Source organism: Lepisma saccharinum, chromosome 18 (assembly GCF_977018435.1).
Source record: "Lepisma saccharinum chromosome 18, izLepSacc3.1, whole genome shotgun sequence".
NCBI lineage: Eukaryota > Metazoa > Arthropoda > Insecta > Zygentoma > Lepismatidae > Lepisma > Lepisma saccharinum.
Window position 1 is genome coordinate 54,568,559 of NC_139246.1, and position 20,403 is coordinate 54,588,961.

The 20,403-nt window shown below is 37.0% G+C and overlaps 2 protein-coding genes across 2 annotated transcripts; both read left to right on the forward strand.

The window, feature by feature from the left end:
- The first annotated feature begins 3,072 nt into the window (after window positions 1-3,072).
- Window positions 3,073-4,678, forward strand: LOC146002094 (uncharacterized). Its single transcript, XM_083139811.1, has 3 exons — window positions 3,073-3,097; window positions 3,831-3,911; window positions 4,192-4,678. The coding sequence occupies exons 1-3, from the start codon at window positions 3,083-3,085 to the stop codon at window positions 4,600-4,602; spliced, it is 507 nt and encodes a 168-aa protein (XP_082995937.1). The 5' UTR covers window positions 3,073-3,082; the 3' UTR covers window positions 4,603-4,678.
- A 3,512-nt stretch (window positions 4,679-8,190) lies between these two features.
- LOC146002095 (uncharacterized) lies at window positions 8,191-9,758 on the forward strand. The gene is made up of 3 exons (XM_083139812.1): window positions 8,191-8,214; window positions 8,965-9,045; window positions 9,326-9,758. Exons 1-3 carry the CDS (start codon window positions 8,200-8,202, stop codon window positions 9,734-9,736), a joined length of 507 nt encoding a protein of 168 aa, XP_082995938.1. The 5' UTR covers window positions 8,191-8,199; the 3' UTR covers window positions 9,737-9,758.
- The last annotated feature ends 10,645 nt before the right edge of the window (window positions 9,759-20,403 follow it).

Consider the following 20,403-nt stretch of genomic DNA (forward strand, 5'->3'; position numbering starts at 1 on the left):
TAAACAGTAACACTGTCGCTTACAGACGAAGGCTCTCACATAACAAACAGCTTTGTGCTTAATTACATTCAATTCTCAAAACGATTTGAATAGTACTGTGTTCGCAAATTAACAATGCTGTCGAATTTTTTTATATTTTTCTTATACCAGGACCATTGAACATTCATGATAATTCTACATGTTTGTAAAATAATATATTAATCAATTAAATAATACGTATTAGCAATGATCATTAAAATAAAGAAAATGTCTAAATGTGAGTTAACAAAGAAAAAACTTTTTGGCATCACTATTGCAGTTCGCAACAAGTCCACAAATAAATAGGGACTGTTGGTAACCTTGCATCAAGGGCAATAATACTAACATTCGTTATTGCAGACTTCAGACTTCCGGAACCTGCCTCTCTCAACAACAAACCCATTAATTTATGCTAGGACGAAATCGAAAATCTTCCAAAATCTCAAAAGAAGAAGTTAATGTTATTTTCGTAGGATTTTAAAGGTTCGCATTAAAATATTTATAGTTCGAGGAAGGGCATGGCCTCCATGGTGCCTCTCGTAGGTATGGGCCTGGTGTGCTCTGCTCCAGTATGCAGTTCAATTCAGTACTTAAAAAGAAAGAGATAGAAGCAAGTTTGTATGAGCAAACTGAAATGTAAAGATGGATGTCGGTTAAGCAATATGATCAGACATTAAAATTTGCTCTTATACTAATATCGAAATTCTCTTTCGGGAAAAAGTTTATGAAAATGAATTAAAGTAATGTATTTGTCTAAATACATTACCTTCTAACACTAAAATTTTGAAAATATATTCATGGAGGCAAAAATAACTTGTGCGAGAAAGTAAAATTTTTCGATAATTAAAAGTCGAGAAATGAAAGAAGAAGAACTTGGAAAAAAAAAATTAAACACATAAATTATAACCTTTTCTACAAACAAAATGTCTGGAAACGAAAACCCTAACATTTTTTGAAAACGAGAAACGATTGTTTTTGGAGAAACGAAAAAGCGAGAAAAAATATATTCATTTTTTCTGAAAACGAAAAGATTTCCAGAATGCCGAGAAACCAAAAAATAAAAAAAAATCACTTTGGAAAATCGAAAAACAATTATTTTTTGAAAAAGGTCTTTCCCTACTTGTAATCATGTGGTCCCGTTTCGATACCCGGTGGAGGCATATAGTGGTACGGACCTCACTTTAAACGTTAGGTCCAGTCCCGATTATCCTTACTGTGCACAAAGTGGACTTAAAACACCAACTCAATCGATCAATCAAATTATCTTATGAACAAATTGGTTTGTCTACCTTTCCCTTGTTTTCGCTAGCAATAACGTTTTATTATGTCGTAAAATTCACCACTTGAATACTATAAAACTTGAATATATTCTACCTGTTCGTTTCAATATTAAAACGAATGTATAGAATATAATCAAGTTTTATGGTTTTAAAGCAGTACATTATGTGATACATATATACGAGGGTCGTTCAAGTCAATCGGGGACTTTTTTTTAAAAACAAATAGAAGAACAAATTTCAAAGTGTGGTAACTGGATTTATTTTTCCACATAACCTCCTGCTACAGTTATAAACTTATCCCAGCGTTTAACGAACGACTGGAATGCATCGGCATAGAAAGATTTGTCATTACGGCGGAACCATTGTAGGACAGAATTCTTCACTTCATCATCAGCGTTGAAATGTTTTCCTCTAAGGAATTCCTTCAGGGGTCCAAACAGGTGAAAATCACTTGGCCTAAGTCAGGACTATAGGGGGGTGTGGTAATATCTCCCAGCCGATTTCCTGGAATGTTTGGAATGTGCGTTGAGCGGTATGCTGTCGTGCATTGTCTTGCAAAAAGAGAACACCCTTTGTGATGAAACCCGGACGTTTCTTCCATAAACTCTTATGCACATCACGCAGAACACTGCAGTAATACTCACTGTTGATAGTACAGTATTGATACTTGCAATTTCACGACAGGTTATGCGACGATTGTCCAGGATCAGCTGCTCCACGCGCTGAATGTTCCCAGGAATGACTGCCACCACGACCGGGATCGTCAGTAATAAAGATACGGCCATCTTTGAAGCGCTTACACCATTCAAATATCTTACTGCGACAGAGTGTCTCATCACCGTACTGAGCCTGAAGTCTTCTGTAAATTTCAGCAGGTTTTCTGTCCTCGTTCACTAAAAAACTTCATCACAACACGCTGTTCCATGTAGACGTCCACACTGTTGTCCACCATCTTGAATAACAGTCTATGCAGAAGCGCGAGAAACAAACGCCGCCTACCAGTAACAGCACACAGTTGCCAGTTCCTACTGCACACAAAACCTCCAGCCTAGGCGTCTATTTAAACCTGGAAGAAAAATAAGTTCCCGATTGACTTGAACGCCCCTCGTACATGGATGTATTTGTGTTTATTTGTGTTAAAAATTCAACGAATTCATTGAACCGTACTGTAACACCACATGAATACGTATCCACTCATATTTTTTTTATCCTGTAGTTACATTTATCATCTTATGATCAAGCTGAATGTACTGTTAGTTTACTATTGTATGCGTATATTTACAGTACTATAAGCAATTCTTTCTGTAATTGAAGCAGCATATTTACTCAATAAAATAAATTGAATTACACTATAAAATTTCAATTGCTATCAAAAATCATATACAACAATATTGGTCTTTACAAACTTGGAGTATATACCATTCTAGATTGAATATGGTCAAATTTTATTTTCTGTCCATCATAGAAGTCTTAAATTGCTTCACAAAATTGAGTCTTGGATAATGCAACATACTTACAGGAAGTATTTAAAATTGAATCATATTAGAACATAAGTTCTAGCTGTGACTTTCATTGTTTGGTAAGCAAATAACTACACATTTCTCTCTTTGAAAATTTCTTAACATTAAATATGTTGCCTGCTTCTTTGGCAATGACATTCCAAACATTTTTCTGAGGAGGATGTAATTATGGGCAATTGGAAAATGATTTTCTCTTCCACTTTTCAATGCATATATAAACACATGTTTCGCAGTTGTTGAACAAGTTACAAACATCATTTCAGCATGAACACCTTTGCAGTGAGTAATATCATATTCATAATTGATATAGCAATATGCCTAATTTCTTGTCAGTTTAGTGAAGTCAAGTGTTCTTGTAGAAAACGTGATGGAGAATAATCAAAGTACATTCACACTAAGAACAATGAAAATACTATTTGTATGTCAATTGTCTTCTTTACATTGCAAAAAATATTATTTTATAAATGTTGAAACCTTGAAAATTCTTGCAAAAGAGAACAATAGAGTTGAAGAAATGTCATTGTGCTTCAAACCATTGAGAAATTACTTATCGGAAATTTTCGACTTTTGAATTATTTTATTAATTGATTGAGTGATTGATTTGCTTTATTTTACTTGGCCCTTCTGCTACTTTTTTCTTTTATTCTTGTTTGGCACCAAAATTACACATAACAGAAAGGTGTGTTATACAGTTAATATTATTCTAAGTTTCAACTTTTGTTGCTCTTAATTTCTGGCAATTAAATACATATAAAATAATTTATTATATCTCTAGTTTGGAACGAAGAGCAATTTTATATCAAATAGGGAATCTACCCTATATTGTATTTAGTAATTCACACACATTAATATGTACTACTGTGTTGTGTAATTGAGAGAAAGTGGTATGTGTTCAAAAGATTTGTTAATCATATTACTAACAAGGAAAATTATTACTTTATAGTATTTTCGCGAATATTAATATACTGTATTCCATTGGAACTTTGTAATTGTTAATGTCTTTCGCTTCTAGATTGTCGTCGCCCTCGCCGCTTTCGTGGCAACAACTAATGCCATTGGCGCAATCGGAGCTTACGGTGGCATTGACCATTATGTAAGTAATTTATTTTATTTTATCATTTAAGGAATTCATATTTCGCCTTTATGCAGTTTCCTCGAGTGTATTAATGTGTTACACATGAACAATTCAATTATCATAATCACAGGTTTAGGTTCATGTTAAAATATAATTCAAAACATTGTGCATGTTCTGTTCCACACATATTGGATAGAAATAGGTATTTGCTGATCTTAGGATATTTTGTAAATCACAACTCATTTTTTACATCTATGTGAATTTCACGCTTTAGTCAAATGTTTATATTTTCATTCAGGCTTACCCAAGATACAACTTCGGGTACTCCGTGTCCGATGCCCTGACCGGAGACCACAAGAACCAGGTGGAGGTGAGGGATGGTCCATTGGTGAGTGGCCAATACAGTCTGGTGGAAGCCGATGGCAGCCACCGATTGGTCAAGTACGGCGCTGATGACGTCAACGGCTTCAACGCCGTTGTAAGCAGAGTTGGCCCCAACGTCCACGTGTTCAGCCGCTTGGGAGGCGTCGGAGGCATTGGAGGCTACGGAGGACTCTTGGGAGGCTACGGAGGAGTCTCGGGAGGCATTGGAGGCTACGGAGGACTCTCGGGAGGTTACGGAGGAGTCTCGGGAGGCTACGGAGGACTCTTGGGAGGTTACGTAGGTTACGGTGGGCTTGGAGGCTATGGAGGAGCTTACTATGGTTAAAGAAATATATTTTGCGATTGAAGCGGACTTGCTTGTGTTGATGATAAGAAAATAAATCATGCATACAGGATGTTTTGATGTGTTCATTTTGTTACCAGATAATAAAATGAGAGAAGTTAAACATATTGCATTTTCCAACCCATGGGTTGATCCTCAATCGAATGGAAATCATAGAAAATAGTATATCTGGAGATCAATTTCTGTGTCTTCCGTTTCGGTTTTTCTCGGTTCGCCTTATGTCTTATGAGCACAATGTAACCGGTCGATCTCCAGTGGTCAATTTAAGGCTAAAGGGGAAGTTTCGTTTCGCCTTTTTTCGTTTCGCATTAAAATCGCAGAGAGGGAAATAATTCACTTGAATGATATGCCAGAGATAATTTTGCTACTGAATACAACAGCAAGTAGTTTGTACCTGTTTCACAAATCAATTACACACTTGGTAATCGTATTTTGTTACACACTCACACACAGTAGTATGCAGTTTATAAAATCAAATGACATATCTCCGAGATTAGCACACGATCTCCGTGACGGAGTGGTTAGCAGAGTAAGCTACAACAACCGAGGCCCCAAGTTCGAATCTTTCAAATCTTACAAATCTCGACCTGGACGTGAGTGCACTTTATCAATTTCGTTATATTATCACTCACCTTCATCATCACGATTAGTCAAAAGTGGCAGAAAGCGCTTCTAAATAACAAAATTCAAATCAAACCAAGATGGACACAATAGGATACTACATCAACATAGTCGAGGAAGAACATTATGTAAGGGTGGCTTTTACATTGTTTTCCTGGGGTGTCACAGTAGTCATTTGACACATATTTTGTTTCCGCAAATAACATTTCTCCGTTCGTTTATTTTTTCATCTGGGACTGTAATGTATTATAGCAGACGGTCAGGAATAAATTTTTCCCCGCAATGACAATAAATTGAGTATTTACTGTGGATGTCCATTTTATAGAGATTAACGTTCAGCATTATCCGTTTATATGGATTTTGCTTTTTACCCAAATCCAGCTTCTGCTTATACGGATGCTTCACCGTGGTAGGAGTTGTCTTGTGCTGGTTCAGGTACACACACATAACTAAATGCATCATATCATCATATACAACTATTGATGCATTAGAATGTACTAAAGTGTCTTTTTTGGCCTCTCCCAAGCTCACAGTAGGGATGGCCAAACGGATCCGGATCCTAAAAATCCGGATCCAAAAGTTACGGATCTGGATCCGGATCCGAAAGTTCCGGATCAGGATCAGGATCCGAAAGTTCCGGACCCGAAAATTCCTTCGATACAAGACCTCTCCCGACACACAGCAACACTGTCGCTTACAGACGAAGTTTGTCACACAGCAAAAAGCTTGGTGCTAATTTAATTCTCAAATCGATTTGAATAGGACTGTGTTCGCAAATCAACAATGCTTTCGAATTTCTTTTATTTTTCTTATACCAGGACCATTGAACAGCCATGACAATTCTACATGTTTGGAAAATAATATATTAATCAATTAAATAATACGTATTAGCAATGATCATTAAAATAAAGAAAATGTCTAAATGTGAGTTAACAAAGAAAAAACTTTTTGGCATCACGATTGCAGTTCGCAACAAGTCCAAAAATAAATAGGGACTGTTGGTAGCCTTGCATCAAGGGCAATAATACTAACATTCGTTATTGCAGACTTCAGACTTCCGGAACCTGCCTCTCTCAACAACAAACCCATTAATTTATGCTAGGACGAAATCGAAAATCTTCCAAAATCTCAAAAGAAGAGGTTAATGTTATTTTCGTAGGATTTTAAAGGTTCGCATTAAAATATTTATAGTTCGAGGAAGGGCATGGCCTCCATGGTGCCTCCCGTGGATATGGGCCTGGTGTGCTCTGCTCCAGTATGCAGTTCAATTCAGTACTTAAAAAGAAAGAGATAGAAGCAAGTTTGTATGAGCAAACTGAAATGTAAAGATGGATGTCGGTTAAGCAATATGATCAGACATTAAAATTTGCTCTTATACTAATATCGAAATTCTCTTTCGGGAAAAAGTTTATGAAAATGAATTAAAGTAATGTATTTGTCTAAATACATTACCTTCTAACACTAAAATTTTGAAAATATATTCATGGAGGCAAAAATAACTTGTGCGAGAAAGTAAAATTTTTCGATAATTAAAAGTCGAGAAACGAATGAAGAAGAACTTGGAAAGAAAAAATTAAACACATAAATTATAACCTTTTCTACAAACAAAATGTCTGGAAACGAAAACCCTAACATTTTTTGAAAACGAGAAACGATTGTTTTTGGAGAAACGAAAAAGCGAGAAAAAATATATTCATTTTTTCTGAAAACGAAAAGATTTCCAGAATGCCGAGAAACCAAAAAATAAAAAAAAAATCACTTTGGAAATTCGAAAAACAATTTTTTTCGAAAAAGGGATCTCCCTACTTGTAATCATGTGGTCCCGGGTTCGATATACACGGTGGAGGCATATAGTGGTACGGACCTCACTTTAAACGTTAGGTCCAGTCCCGATTATCCTTACTGTGCACAAAGTGGACTTAAAACACCAACTCAATCGATCAATCAAATTATCTTATGAACAAATTGGTTTGTCTACCTTTCCCTTGTTTTCGCTAGCAATAACGTTTTATTATGTCGTAAAATTCACCACTTGAATACTATAAAACTTGAATATATTCTACCTGTTCGTTTCAATATTAAAACGAATGTATAGAATATAATCAAGATTTGTGGTTTTAAAGTAGTACATTATGTGATATAATTCGAAAAATATCTGCTGATGGTAACAATATTAATGTTGACATACATTAGAAAGTTTTAAGCATATTTATTTCATTATATATATGTAATATTATATATACCGTATATATATATATATATATATATATATATTTACATGTATGTATTTGTGTTTGTTTGTGTTTAAAATTCATCGAATTCATTGAACCGTGCTGTAACTCACACATGAATATGCATCCACTCATATTTTTTTATCCGGTAGTTACATTTATCATCTTATGATCAAGCTGAATGTACTGTTAGTTCACTATTGTATGCGTATATTTACAGTACTATAAGCTATTCTTTCTGTAATTGAAGCAGCATATTTACTCAATAAAATAAATTGAATTACACTATAAAATTTCAATTGCTATCAAAAATCATATACAACAATATTGGTCTTTACAAACTTGGAGTATATACCATTCTAGATTGAATATGGAAAAATTTTATTTTCTGTCCATCATAGAAGTCTTAAATTGCTTCACAAAATTGAGTCTTGGATAATGCGCCATACTTGCAGGAAGTATTTAAAATTGAATCATATTAAAACATAACTTAAAAGAATAGCCGTGAGTACCACAATTTTGGCAAGGATATAATTACACATTTCTCTGTTTGAAAATTTCTTAACATTAAATATGTTGTCTGCTTCTTTGGCAATGACATTCCGAACATTTTTCTGAGGAGGATGTAATTATGGGCAATTGGAAAATGATTTTCTCTTCCACTTTTCAATGCATATATAAACACACGTTTCTCAGTTGTTGAACAAGTTACAAACATCATTTCAGCATGAACACCTTTGCAGTGAGTAATATCATATTCATAATTGATATAGCAATATGCCTAATTTCTTGTCAGTTTAGTGAAGTCAAGTGTTCTTGTAGAAAACGTGATAGAGAATAATCAAAGTACATTCACACTAAGAACAATGAAAATACTATTTGTATGTCAATTGTTTTCTCTACATTGCAAATAATATTATTTTATAAATGTTGAAACCTTAAAAATTCTTGCAAGAGACAATAATAGAGTTGAAGAAATGGGTTAACTATGAGAAAAATGAAATTGCACTTGAAACCATTTGAAATTACTTATCGGAAATTTTCGACTTTTGAATTATTTTATTAATTGATTGAGTGATTGATTTGCTTTATTTTACTTGGCCTTTCTGCTACTTTTTTCTTTTATTCTTGTTTGGCACCAAAATTACACATAACAGAAAGGTGTGTTATACAGCTAATATTATTCTAAGTTGCAACTTTTGTTGCTCTTAATTTTTGGCAATTAAATACATAAAATAATTTATTATATCTCTAGTTTGGAACGAAGAGCAATTTTATATCAAATAGGGAATCTACCCTATATTGTATTTAGTAATTCACACACATTAATATGTACTACTGTGTTGTGTAATTGAGAGAAAGTGGTATGTGTTCAAAAGATTTGTTAATCATATTACTAACAAGGAAAATTATTACTTTATAGTATTTTCGCGAATATTAATATACTGTATCCCATTGGAACTTTGTTATTGTTAATGTCTTTCGCTTCTAGATTGTCGTCGCCCTCGCCGCTTTCGTGGCAACAACTAATGCCATTGGCGCAATCGGAGCTTACGGTGGCATTGACCATTATGTAAGTAATTTATTTTATTTTATCATCTAAGGAATTCATATTTCGCCTTTATGCAGTTTCCTCGAGTGAATTAATGTGTTACACATGAACAATTCAATTATCATAATCACAGGTTTAGGTTCATGTTAAAATATAATTCAAAACATTGTGCATGTTCTGTTCCACACATATTGGATAGAAATAGGTATTTGCTGATCTTAGGATATTTTGTAAATCACAACTCATTTTTTACATCTATGTGAATTTCACGCTTTAGTCAAATGTTTATATTTTCATTCAGGCTTACCCAAAATACAACTTCGGGTACTCCGTGTCCGATGCCCTGACCGGAGACCACAAGAACCAGGTGGAGGTGAGGGATGGTCCATTGGTGAGTGGCCAATACAGTCTGGTGGAAGCCGATGGCAGCCACCGTTTGGTCAAGTACGGCGCTGATGACGTCAACGGCTTCAACGCCGTTGTAAGCAGAGTTGGCCCCAACGTCCACGTGTTCAGCCGCTTGGGAGGCGTCGGAGGCATTGGAGGCTACGGAGGACTCTTGGGAGGCTACGGAGGAGTCTCGGGAGGCATTGGAGGCTACGGAGGACTCTCGGGAGGTTACGGAGGAGTCTCGGGAGGCTACGGAGGACTCTTGGGAGGTTACGTAGGTTACGGTGGGCTTGGAGGCTATGGAGGAGCTTACTATGGTTAAAGAAATATATTTTGCGATTGAAGCGGACTTGCTTGTGTCGATGATAAGAAAATAAATCATGCATACAGGATGTTTTGATGTGTTCATTTTGTTACCAGATAATAAAATGAGAGAAGTTAAACATATTGCATTTTCCAACCCATGGGTTGATCCTCAATCGAATGGAAATCATAGAAAATAGTATATGTGGAGAAAAAATTCTGTGTTTTCCGTTTCGGTTTTTCTCGGTTCGCCTTATGTCTGATGAGCACAATGTAACCGGTCGATCTCCAGTGGTCAATTTAAGGCTAAAGGGGAAGTTTCTTTTCGCCTTTTTTCGTTTCGCATTAAAATCGCAGAGAGGGAAATAATTCACTTGAATGATATGCCAGAGATAATTTTGCTACTGAATACAACAGCAAGTAGTTTGTACCTGTTTCACAAATCAATTACACACTTGGTAATCGTATTTTGTTACACACTCACACACATAGTATGCAGTTTATAAAATCAAATTACATATCTCCAAGATTAGCACACGATCTCCGTGACGGAGTGGTTAGCAGAGTAAGCTACAACAACCGAGGCCCCAAGTTCGAATCTTTCAAATCTTACAAATCTCGACCTGGACGTGAGTGCACTTTATCAATTTCGTTATATTATCACTCACCTTCATCATCACGATTAGTCAAAAGTGGCAGAAAGCGCTTCTAAATAACAAAAATCAAATCAAACCAAGATGGACACAATAGGATACTACATCAACATAGTCGAGGAAGAACATTATGTAAGGGTGGCTTTTACATTGTTTTCCTGGGGTGTCACAGTAGTCATTTGACACATATTTAGTTTCCGCAAATAACATTTCTCCGTTCGTTTATTTTTTCATCTGGGACTGTAATGTATTATAGCAGACGGTCAGGAATACATTTTTCCCCGCAATGACAATAAATTGAGTATTTACTGTGGATGTCCATTTTATAGAGATTAACGTTCAGCATTATCCGTTTGTATGGATTTTGCTTTTTACCCAAATCCAGCTTCTGCTTATACGGATGCTTCACCGTGGTAGGAGTTGTCTTGTGCTGGTTCAGGTACACACACATAACTAAATGCATCATATCATCATATACAACTATTGATGCATCAGAATGTACTAAAGTGTCTTTTTTGGCCTCTCCGAAGCATCATGTTCACAGTAGGGATGGCCAAACGGATCCGGATCCTAAAAATCCGGATCCAAAAGTTCCGGATCTGGATCCGGATCCGAAAGTTCCGGATCTGGATCAGGATCCGAAAGTTTCGGACCCGAAAATTCCTTCGATACAAGGCCTCTCCCGACACACAGCAACACTGTCGCTTACAGACGAAGTTTGTCACACAGCAAAGACGTTGGTGCTTATTTAATTCTCAAATCGATTTGAATATTACTGTGTTCGCAAATCTACAATGCTTTCGAATTTCTTTTATTTTTCTTATACCAGGACCATTGAACAGCCATGACAATTCTACATGTTTGGAAAATAATATATTAATCAATTAAATAATACGTATTAGCAATGATCATTAAAATAAAGAAAACACTTTTTGGCATCACGATTGCAGTTCGCAACAAGTCCAAAAATAAATAGGGACTGTTGGTAGCCTTGCATCAAGGGCAATAATACTAAAATTCGTTATTGCAGACTTCAGACTTCCGGAACCTGCCTCTCTCAACAACAAACCCATTAATTTATGCTAGGACGAAATCGAAAATCTTCCAAAATCTCAAAAGAAAAGGGTCAATGTTATTTTCGTAGGATTTTAAAGGTTCGCATTAAAATATTTATAGTTCGAGGAAGGGCATGGCCTCCATGGTGCCTCTCGTAGGTATGGGCCTGGTGTGCTCTGCTCCAGTATGCAGTTCAATTCAGTACTCAAAAAAGAAAGAGAGAGAAGCAAGTTTGTATGAGCAAACTGAAATGTAAAGATGGATGCTGGTTAAACAATATGATCAGACATTAAAATTTGCTCATATACTAATATCGAAATTCTCTTTCGGGAAAAAGTTTATGAAAATGAATTAAAGTAATGGATTTGTCTAAATACATTACCTTCTAACACTAAAATTTTGAAAATATATTCATGGAGGCAAAAATAACTTGTGCGAGAAAGTAAAATTTTTCGATAATTAAAAGTCGAGAAACGAAAGAAGAAGAACTTGGAAAAGGAAAAATATACACATAAATTATAACCTTTTCTACATACAAAATGTCTGGAAACGAAAACCCTAACATTTTTTGAAAACGAGAAACGATTGTTTTTGGAGAAACGAAAAAGCGAGAAAAAATATATTCATTTTTTCTGAAAACGAAAAGATTTCCAGAATGCCGAGAAACCAAAAAATAAAAAAAAATCACTTTGGAAAATCGAAAAACAATTATTTTTTGAAAAAGGTCTTTCCCTACTTGTAATCATGTGGTCCCGTTTCGATACCCGGTGGAGGCATATAGTGGTACGGACCTCACTTTAAACGTTAGGTCCAGTCCCGATTATCCTTACTGTGCACAAAGTGGACTTAAAACACCAACTCAATCGATCAATCAAATTATCTTATGAACAAATTGGTTTGTCTACCTTTCCCTTGTTTTCGCTAGCAATAACGTTTTATTATGTCGTAAAATTCACCACTTGAATACTATAAAACTTGAATATATTCTACCTGTTCGTTTCAATATTAAAACGAATGTATAGAATATAATCAAGATTTGTGGTTTTAAAGTAGTACATTATGTGATATAATTCGAAAAATATCTGCTGATGGTAACAATATTAATGTTGACATACATTAGAAAATTTTAAGCATATTTATTTCATTATATATATATAATATTATATTTACCGTATATATATATATATTTATTTACATGTATGTATTTGTGTTTGTTTGTGTTTAAAATTCATCGAATTCATTGAAATGTGCTGTAACTTACACATGAATACGCATCCACTGATATTTTTTTATCCGGAAGTTACATTTATCATCTTATGATCATGCTGAACTGTACTGTTAGTTTACTATTGTATGCGTATATTCACAGTACTATAAGCTATTCTTTCTGTAATTGAAGCAGCATATTTACTCAATAAAATAAATTGAATTACACTATAAAATTTCAATTGCTATAAAAAATCGTATACATCAATATTGGTCTTTACAAACATGGAGTATATACCATTCTAGATTGAATATGGTCAAATTTTATTTTCTGTTCATCATAGAAGTCTTAAATTGCTTCACAAAATTGAGTCTTGGATAATGCTCCATACTTGCAGGAAGTATTTAAAATTGAATCATATTAAAACATAACTTAAAAGAATAGCTGTGACTTCCAGAATTTTGACAAGGAAATAATTACACATTTCTCTGTTTGAAAATTTCTTAACATTAAATATGTTGTCTGCTAGTAGTGTAAATTAGTGGTTTCAAAATAATACTTAGTAGGTATCGTCTTTTAGCCTCTTTTTTTATCAATTGAATATCAGTTTTTGACATATTTTGACAATTTTTTGTCGATGTTTTAGCGTTTAGCGATGTTTTAGTAAAATTTCCCTTTTTTTCCCACTCATACTTGGTAGGTATGCATTTGTATCCTCTTTTTTTATCAATTGAATATCAGTTTTTGACATATTTTGACAATTTTTTGTCGATGTTTTAGCGTTTAGCGATGTTTTAGTAAAATTTCCCTTTTTTCCCACCTCCCACTTGTAGGTATATCACTATCTTACGTGATATAACTTAACCTATTTATTTTTTTTATTACGTGCTAAACTACACGAGAGCCTCTACGTGCTTTGACCTACTTTAGAGTAGACCCAAATAGACAGTTCAGCGCCATTAATTGAGGTTCAGTGTTGCCAACCCACCCCAAGAAAATTTCACCATGGTGATATTTTACAGGCGAAGCTAACCTACAATTAGGAGTTGGCAACACTGACTAGTTGCTTCACAAACCTCTTGTTTTTTAAACATATGATATTTCACAGGCGAGGCTAACCTACAAGTTACAAGTTGACGGCGTAGCCTTCTATAAGATGACAAGTATGCAGTAAGATGAAGAAGACGACGCCAACTGGCAATAGCGGTGTTAATGCTTCCTCCTCTCTACCCCCCCAACCCTCTTCTTACCGGGCCTCCTCCCTTATGGCAGGAACCCAACGTTCTGGCGCGGTCCTTTTTTTTTTTACGACGTTTTACGGACTAAACTAACCTGCAATGAGAGAAAAGTGGACAGAAGAAAAGCTCTGGCATCACTTTTTAAGCTATTTTTTTTACCTCCTGCTATTATGCTAACCTCGCCCTTTGACCTATATTTTTGAAATGACTTTCCTATAAGTCTGCTGTCTCCTCTCACTGTAAAGGTCCCCTCAGTGTAATCTACTACGACCTTGTACTATCAGCGTAATCTACCACGATGTGTTTTTTTTTTTAAACTCATGTGTGATCTTCTACAATGTGTGGCCCCCCACTGCTACGACCTAAACGGGACCTCTCTCTCTCCTACGATGTTTTGAGCGCCCCAACAACTGCTACGATGTTTTTCTCCTCATGATGCAAAAAAAAAAAAAATGGTATTGTAGCGGTATTTGAAATCGACTGTGCTGTGTGAAGGGCATGTTCATTGAACAATAGGAGGAGAGCGGGAGAGAATTCCAACCAACGGCGCCCCCTCAATTTTTTTTTCAAGAAATTCGATTTGTCAAGTTAGTTTTTTTTTAGATTAAAAAAAAATTGTAATTGTAGGGGTTGTAGAAAAAACTATTATTGCTTGTTGGCGATATTTAAAACTGCTCCGTGACCCTCTCGTTCTTCACGTCGTACGCGAAGGACTTCTCTGCGACCAGGATGACGCTGCACATGGTATCCTCGGGCAATGGACTGTGGAACTCGCAGACGACCTTGATGTTGGTGCGATCGTTGACCACCACCTGCTTCCGCTTCGTCGTGTTGATGACGAACATCGGCCTGTGGGTTATGAATTCGCCGGGCGCGTAGTACATGTCCACGCTTCCCTCCGTTACCCTCTTGTAAGCGGTGTAAGCTTCGTAAAGTTTGAGGTAATCATCTTTGGTCATGTCGAGGTTGTAATTCTCGCGCGGGAACACTTCGTTCTTACCATTCTTCAGATAAACGTTCTTGATCTTGCAGTCGTCGAATTTGCTGGAATCTTTTTCCTGGTTGTTATCGCGCCCGGTCTGAAACAGTACTACGACGAAATCTGGCATGTCGAACTGTATGTTGTTGAACTGCGTCGTCACGTCGAATTCCATGTGACTTCCGGACGCTATCTTCTGCACGCACTGGTAACCGTGAAAGTGAATCGGCACCTGTGGACTTTTCAAGATCTCCGCTTTGTACTTGAGGGCGTAGTTCGTTTCGTATTCCACCACCGACATTCTCAACTCCATGCTCCGGATGACGCACTTGGTTGCTTCGGGTAAAGTGTTGGGCAGCGGCGTGCCGTCCGCGTTCAAGTTGGTGTATCGCATCAGTGCGTCGTTGTCGTTGGCCGCTCTTCGAAATGTGATTCTCAGTCCTCCCTTCCACATGATCTCCTTGTAGTCCGAGAAGAATCCCGGAAGCAGACGCATGGGAAAGAGCACCGTGTGACTTCTCGTTGATATTTTCGTCCCCGCTTCGAATCCTCCCGCCTGATAGTATGCCGCGTCCGTTTTGGATAATTTCAATGTTCCCACTGCCGTCGACGTGATGCCTGGATAATCTATTCTGTCGATGACGGTGTTGTGTTTCCTCACCTCCACCTGCGAGCACAGGTGAGGCACGAAGTTGTCCACGAGTATCAAATTTGCAGCTGCGGGGAACGCGTCTCCGCTTTCTTTCTTCACCACGTCGAATTGAAGGTAGAGGTCCGCTCTGTGAGGATGAACGAACCCGTCGCCTACGTCCACGTCGTATTCGATCTCCCGGTTCGCTTCGTTCAAATTGGCGAACGTGCGACGGTTCGGAGGGAAAGATTGCAATTCGTAACTTTCGATTTGCTCCATTTTTTTTTCACTATGTGTGTTATTTATTATACGTTGATCTCCAGGACGGCCTTGGTCGTTGCACCTGCGAAATCCACCACGTCTCCTTTCTCGTTCGTCACCACCAACTCTATGTCGTCTATGCGGTTGCGACATACTGGAAAATAGATCGGCGAAGAGGGCGTGTAGATGATCGGTTCCATGAACTCGGAACTTGGTTTGAACGTGGCGATGATTCCCGTCTGCTTGTGACTTCCCAGCAATCCGTCCGAAGATTTCGTGATCATGCCTTCCGCTACGTTGCAGTGAACGTTCAAAGTTTCGATGGCTAGAAATTTAGGAATGTTTGCTCCCGTGTGCTTGATGCCAGCTTCGAGTTTTGTGTTGTTCTCGAAACCTAAAAGTTCTCCTATGGTGCCCAGGTCCACCGTCTCCGACGCGGACACGATTTCCACTCTGTGCGTGACCGAATTTTGAGAAAGGTATGTGCCTTTGTAATTGAGCTTGCAAAGTGGAAAGATTGTATTGACCTGGCGTGACGACGATATGTTCGCTTCCGACGCTAATTTTGTTGTTGTGCTGCGTGACGTTAGGTATGAGGTACATGCTGTAGAATGCACGCAGAGCTACGGATTTAGGATAGACGATGTCGTCGTGCAGCGTGAGTTTCAAGATCGAAGATTCGCTCGTGAGATGGAACACGCCCATCGTGATGCTGTTTCAGGTTCCACAAAGCTTTCTGGAAATCTTCCACCTGCGGCGGCTTATTTATTTTAGAGAGAAACGCGAGCATGGAGAGACAGAGATGACCGCAGTTCACGTCTCCGAAATTTTGAATGCGTTCGTCGTTGTAGTATATAGGATTGTTCGTTTTCAGATAATGAACTAAATTTGTAGGTGGAACACCTCCGAAAGAATCGAAAACGAATGCTTTATCATTTTTGTGGTAACATATCCAATGCGTGCCTGGATTTTCTTGACTGTCCAAGTTGACTACGCCGCATTCTCTTCTTTTAACGGTTGAAGGTAACGAGTCGGACATGAAAACTCCTCTGAAGTTTTTGATTTGTAATGGTTTGATCAGAGATTCAATGTCTCGGTTGGTGAGTGCTGCTGTTTCTTTTTTTTAACTTTTTCATTACGCCCACCCCCTTCCCCCCTTTCTTCTCCATGACCAGGTTGTAACGTTTCTGTTCTTCCAATTTCGCCTTGTTCTTCTTCGAGTCGATGACGGTTTTCGCGATGGCGGCGCTTCCGCCGGCCAAACTTCCAATGGCCCCCAATGCTGCCAGGATGGCCGGGATGCTGAATATGAAACCTCCGATCTTTTGCTGTTTCCGCGAACGCTGCAACCGTCTCAATTGAGGTGTGCTGAGAAGTAATTTCATTCCGTGTCCTTTCGTCAAGCAAGAACGTTTCTTCTCGCGTTGTTTCTTGGTGAGTAACCCATCGAGGGCACCTAGATTTTTTAGATTGGAGTATGGTATTTGGTACACGGCACCCTTGGGCTTCATTTTTTTTGATGCTATATGTTATCTGGGAAAGAGAACAACTTTTTTTCCGTTAGGTTTACGATGTGTGTTATTTATTTCGTCTCACTCAGAATAGGTGGCGATGTGTTATTTATATATATGTATTCTGGGAATGAAAAAAAGTTTTTGCTTCGCCAAATGCTATCATGTGGTTTACAAGATCGACAGTTTCAATGTTCGACGCGTACCAGTCTTCGGTAAATCTTCTTCTCCCCTGCCTCCACTCGTGCGGCTCGTCTAACCTATCGTCAATTTTTTTGTTTGCGGCTCGAAAGAGAGTCTCTGGGGATCGGAACATTTTTTTCATTCCGCTTATTTCTCGGAGGTGATCCATGAAAATAATTTTGCACGGTGAACGAAATTCTGGCGTTACTTTACACAAGTCTATGAGTTTAGTTACATCCACGTCGAACGTGAACGTAAATATTTTGTGCAACACGTCGGGAGGAAGTTGAGTTATACAAGTTGTCATTTTTTTTCATGGTATGTTATTTATATATATATATTCCGGGGTTTGGTGTCCGTGATTAAACAAATTCTATTACGTGCTTCGTTTTCTTACCAAGAAGTTCCTTTGTCCCCTTGTACACGATTCGAGTTTTGTTCTCGATTAAAATAGATAGCTTCTCGTCGGATAACATGTTAGCGTATCGATCTGGTAAAAATAGACTGTATTGTCCGTTGAGCAACAGACGCACCTTGGGACCATACTGGGTAGAAACAATTGAACCGGAAGTTATCGTGTAAGGTTTGTCGACTTCCAATTCCTGAATTTTACATACTCGACTGACAAATTTAGCATTTGTTTTAATGCTTGGAGGTCACTCATTTTTTCAGTCATATCTCAGGGTGTGTTAGAGAATTTCAATTTTTCACAATGTGTGTTATTTATATACCGAAGAATTTTTTTTGATCTCGTAGATTTTTTTCCACGATGTGTGTTATCTATATATCAAGTTTTTTTTGACTTGTACAATTTTTTTTGGCATGTACATTTTTTGTCTTGTACATTTTTTTTGACACGTATATTTTTTTTGACATGTATATTTTTTTTGACATGTACATTTTTTTGACACGTACGTTTTTTTTGTGGCGTATATTTTTTGAACGTACATTTTTTTGACACATTTTTTTTGTCATATTTTTTTGGACAGGTACTTTTTTTTGACATGTACTTTTTTTGTTGCAGTTTTTTTTGACAATTTTTTTGACGAGAATTTTTTTGACGATAAAAAATTTTTACGATAAGGCAACTTTTTTTTTCTGAAGATGATAATTTTTCCACGTCAACTTTTTTTGACAACAAATTTTTTTTGACGATAAAAATTTTTTACGATAAGGCAAGGCAACTTTTTTCTGACGATGTCCACGTCAACTTTTTTTTGACAAGACAATTTTTTTTTGACGATAAAAAATTTTTACGATAAGGCAACTTTTTTTTTCTGACGATGCCACGTCAACTTTTTTTTTGTCGAGACAAATTTTTTTCTGACGGTGCCACGTCAACTTTTTTTAACGATAAAATTTTTTTACGATAAGGCAACTTTTTCTGACGATGTCCATGGCAACTTTTTTTTGACATGAGTAGTTGTATTTGTGGTATAACCAGGACGAGAAAGGAAGAGCTCCCCTCAAGCAGGTTTGGCTATACTTAAAACAAGCTCAACATGCCCATATGAGCTTTTTGCTCTAGTGTGGAACCCTGCCTAATCCAAGATTTTTGTAAAAAAGCCATCATGGATTCCATGAGAAAGGAAGAGCCTCTCAGATTGATTTGCTCATACTTAAAACTAAGCCAAGTTCTTTTATTATTTTATTGCTTATCTGTCAAAATCCCAGGAATCTTGAATTGATATTTATTGGGTTCTGAGAGCCAGTAGAGTGTGGTGCATTGCCTTGTAATCAAAAAACTCGGGTTTGAATCCTGGTAAAATGTGAAGCCTCCCCTGATGGCAAAATGTCTTGTAAACAAGGGGTTCTGGGTTCGAGTCCTGATAGATTGAAATATGTGTGGCAAAATAATATCTCCATATGTGAGATTTTGAGAATAATTACTGCTAGTTGATATACAACTCCCAGATCTGAAAACCTGGTAAAAAGTGTTATACAACAGAGCAAAATTATTTTATATTTGGGGATCACCAGCTCAGCCACTAACTGCTGTTATAATTGTTTTGGCATATTGTCCATAGTTCTGATCAATTCCATTTGCTTGGGGTAAGTAATTATAGCTCGGAAATGCATGAATTGATATTAATCTATCAAAAGACTAATGTTTTGCTCTTGCCGGCACGCAAAAGATAAAATCTACACGCTAGAACGGAACATTAATGGATTTTTCTGTGCGATTCACTGAAGGGGCCATTAATCTTTCCGTGCAACAGGGGAAAATGTAACAAGGAAAATGTAACAAAGATTGAGACAAAGATACATATTTTCTGACCCAGTGGCAATGAACTGCCCCTCTTCATGTTGAAAGCAATTCTGTTCTGATAATATGTGCCTAGGCAAGACTTGGAGAATATTATGACAGAAACAAAATCCAATTTTGTCTGTATCAAGGTCTTCAGAACCCAGTAAAATGTGGGCATATTCTATTTGGAGACGTGTTAATATTGTGGCCTTGTAATCAGGGGCTTTGGGTTCGAGTCCTGTATAAGATTGAAATACATACAACTGCCTACACATAAGATATTCACTGCTAGCTGATATACAGTTGAGGTTTGTGTGTTGTACAACAGGATAATAGAGCAAATATCTTCTAGAACTGCTCTGTGACCCTCTCATTTCTTACATCATAAACATATGATTTTTCTCCTATGAGAATAACACTACATATGGTGTCATTAGGTAATGCTTCATGGAATTCACAGATAATTTTAATATTTGTTGTGTCATTCACCACAACCTGTTTTCTTTTTGAAGCATTGATTACAAACATGGGTCTCTGTGCCTTGAATTCATCTGGTGTGTAATACATATCAGTATTGCCAATTGTGACCCTCTTGAAAGCCGAAAATGCCTCATATAATTTGAGGAAATCATCCTTGGACATGTCTAAATTGTAATTTTCTCTAGGAAAGACCTCATTTCTGCCATTTTTAAGATATATGTTTTTGATGTTGCAGTTAT

Bases quoted from the DNA above. Each gene is read 5' to 3' on its own strand.
- LOC146002094 (XM_083139811.1), top strand. The intron at 3,912-4,191 runs GTAAGTAATTTA...ATTTTCATTCAG, and splicing joins ACGGTGGCATTGACCATTAT to GCTTACCCAAGATACAACTT.
- LOC146002095 (XM_083139812.1), top strand. The intron at 9,046-9,325 runs GTAAGTAATTTA...ATTTTCATTCAG, and splicing joins ACGGTGGCATTGACCATTAT to GCTTACCCAAAATACAACTT.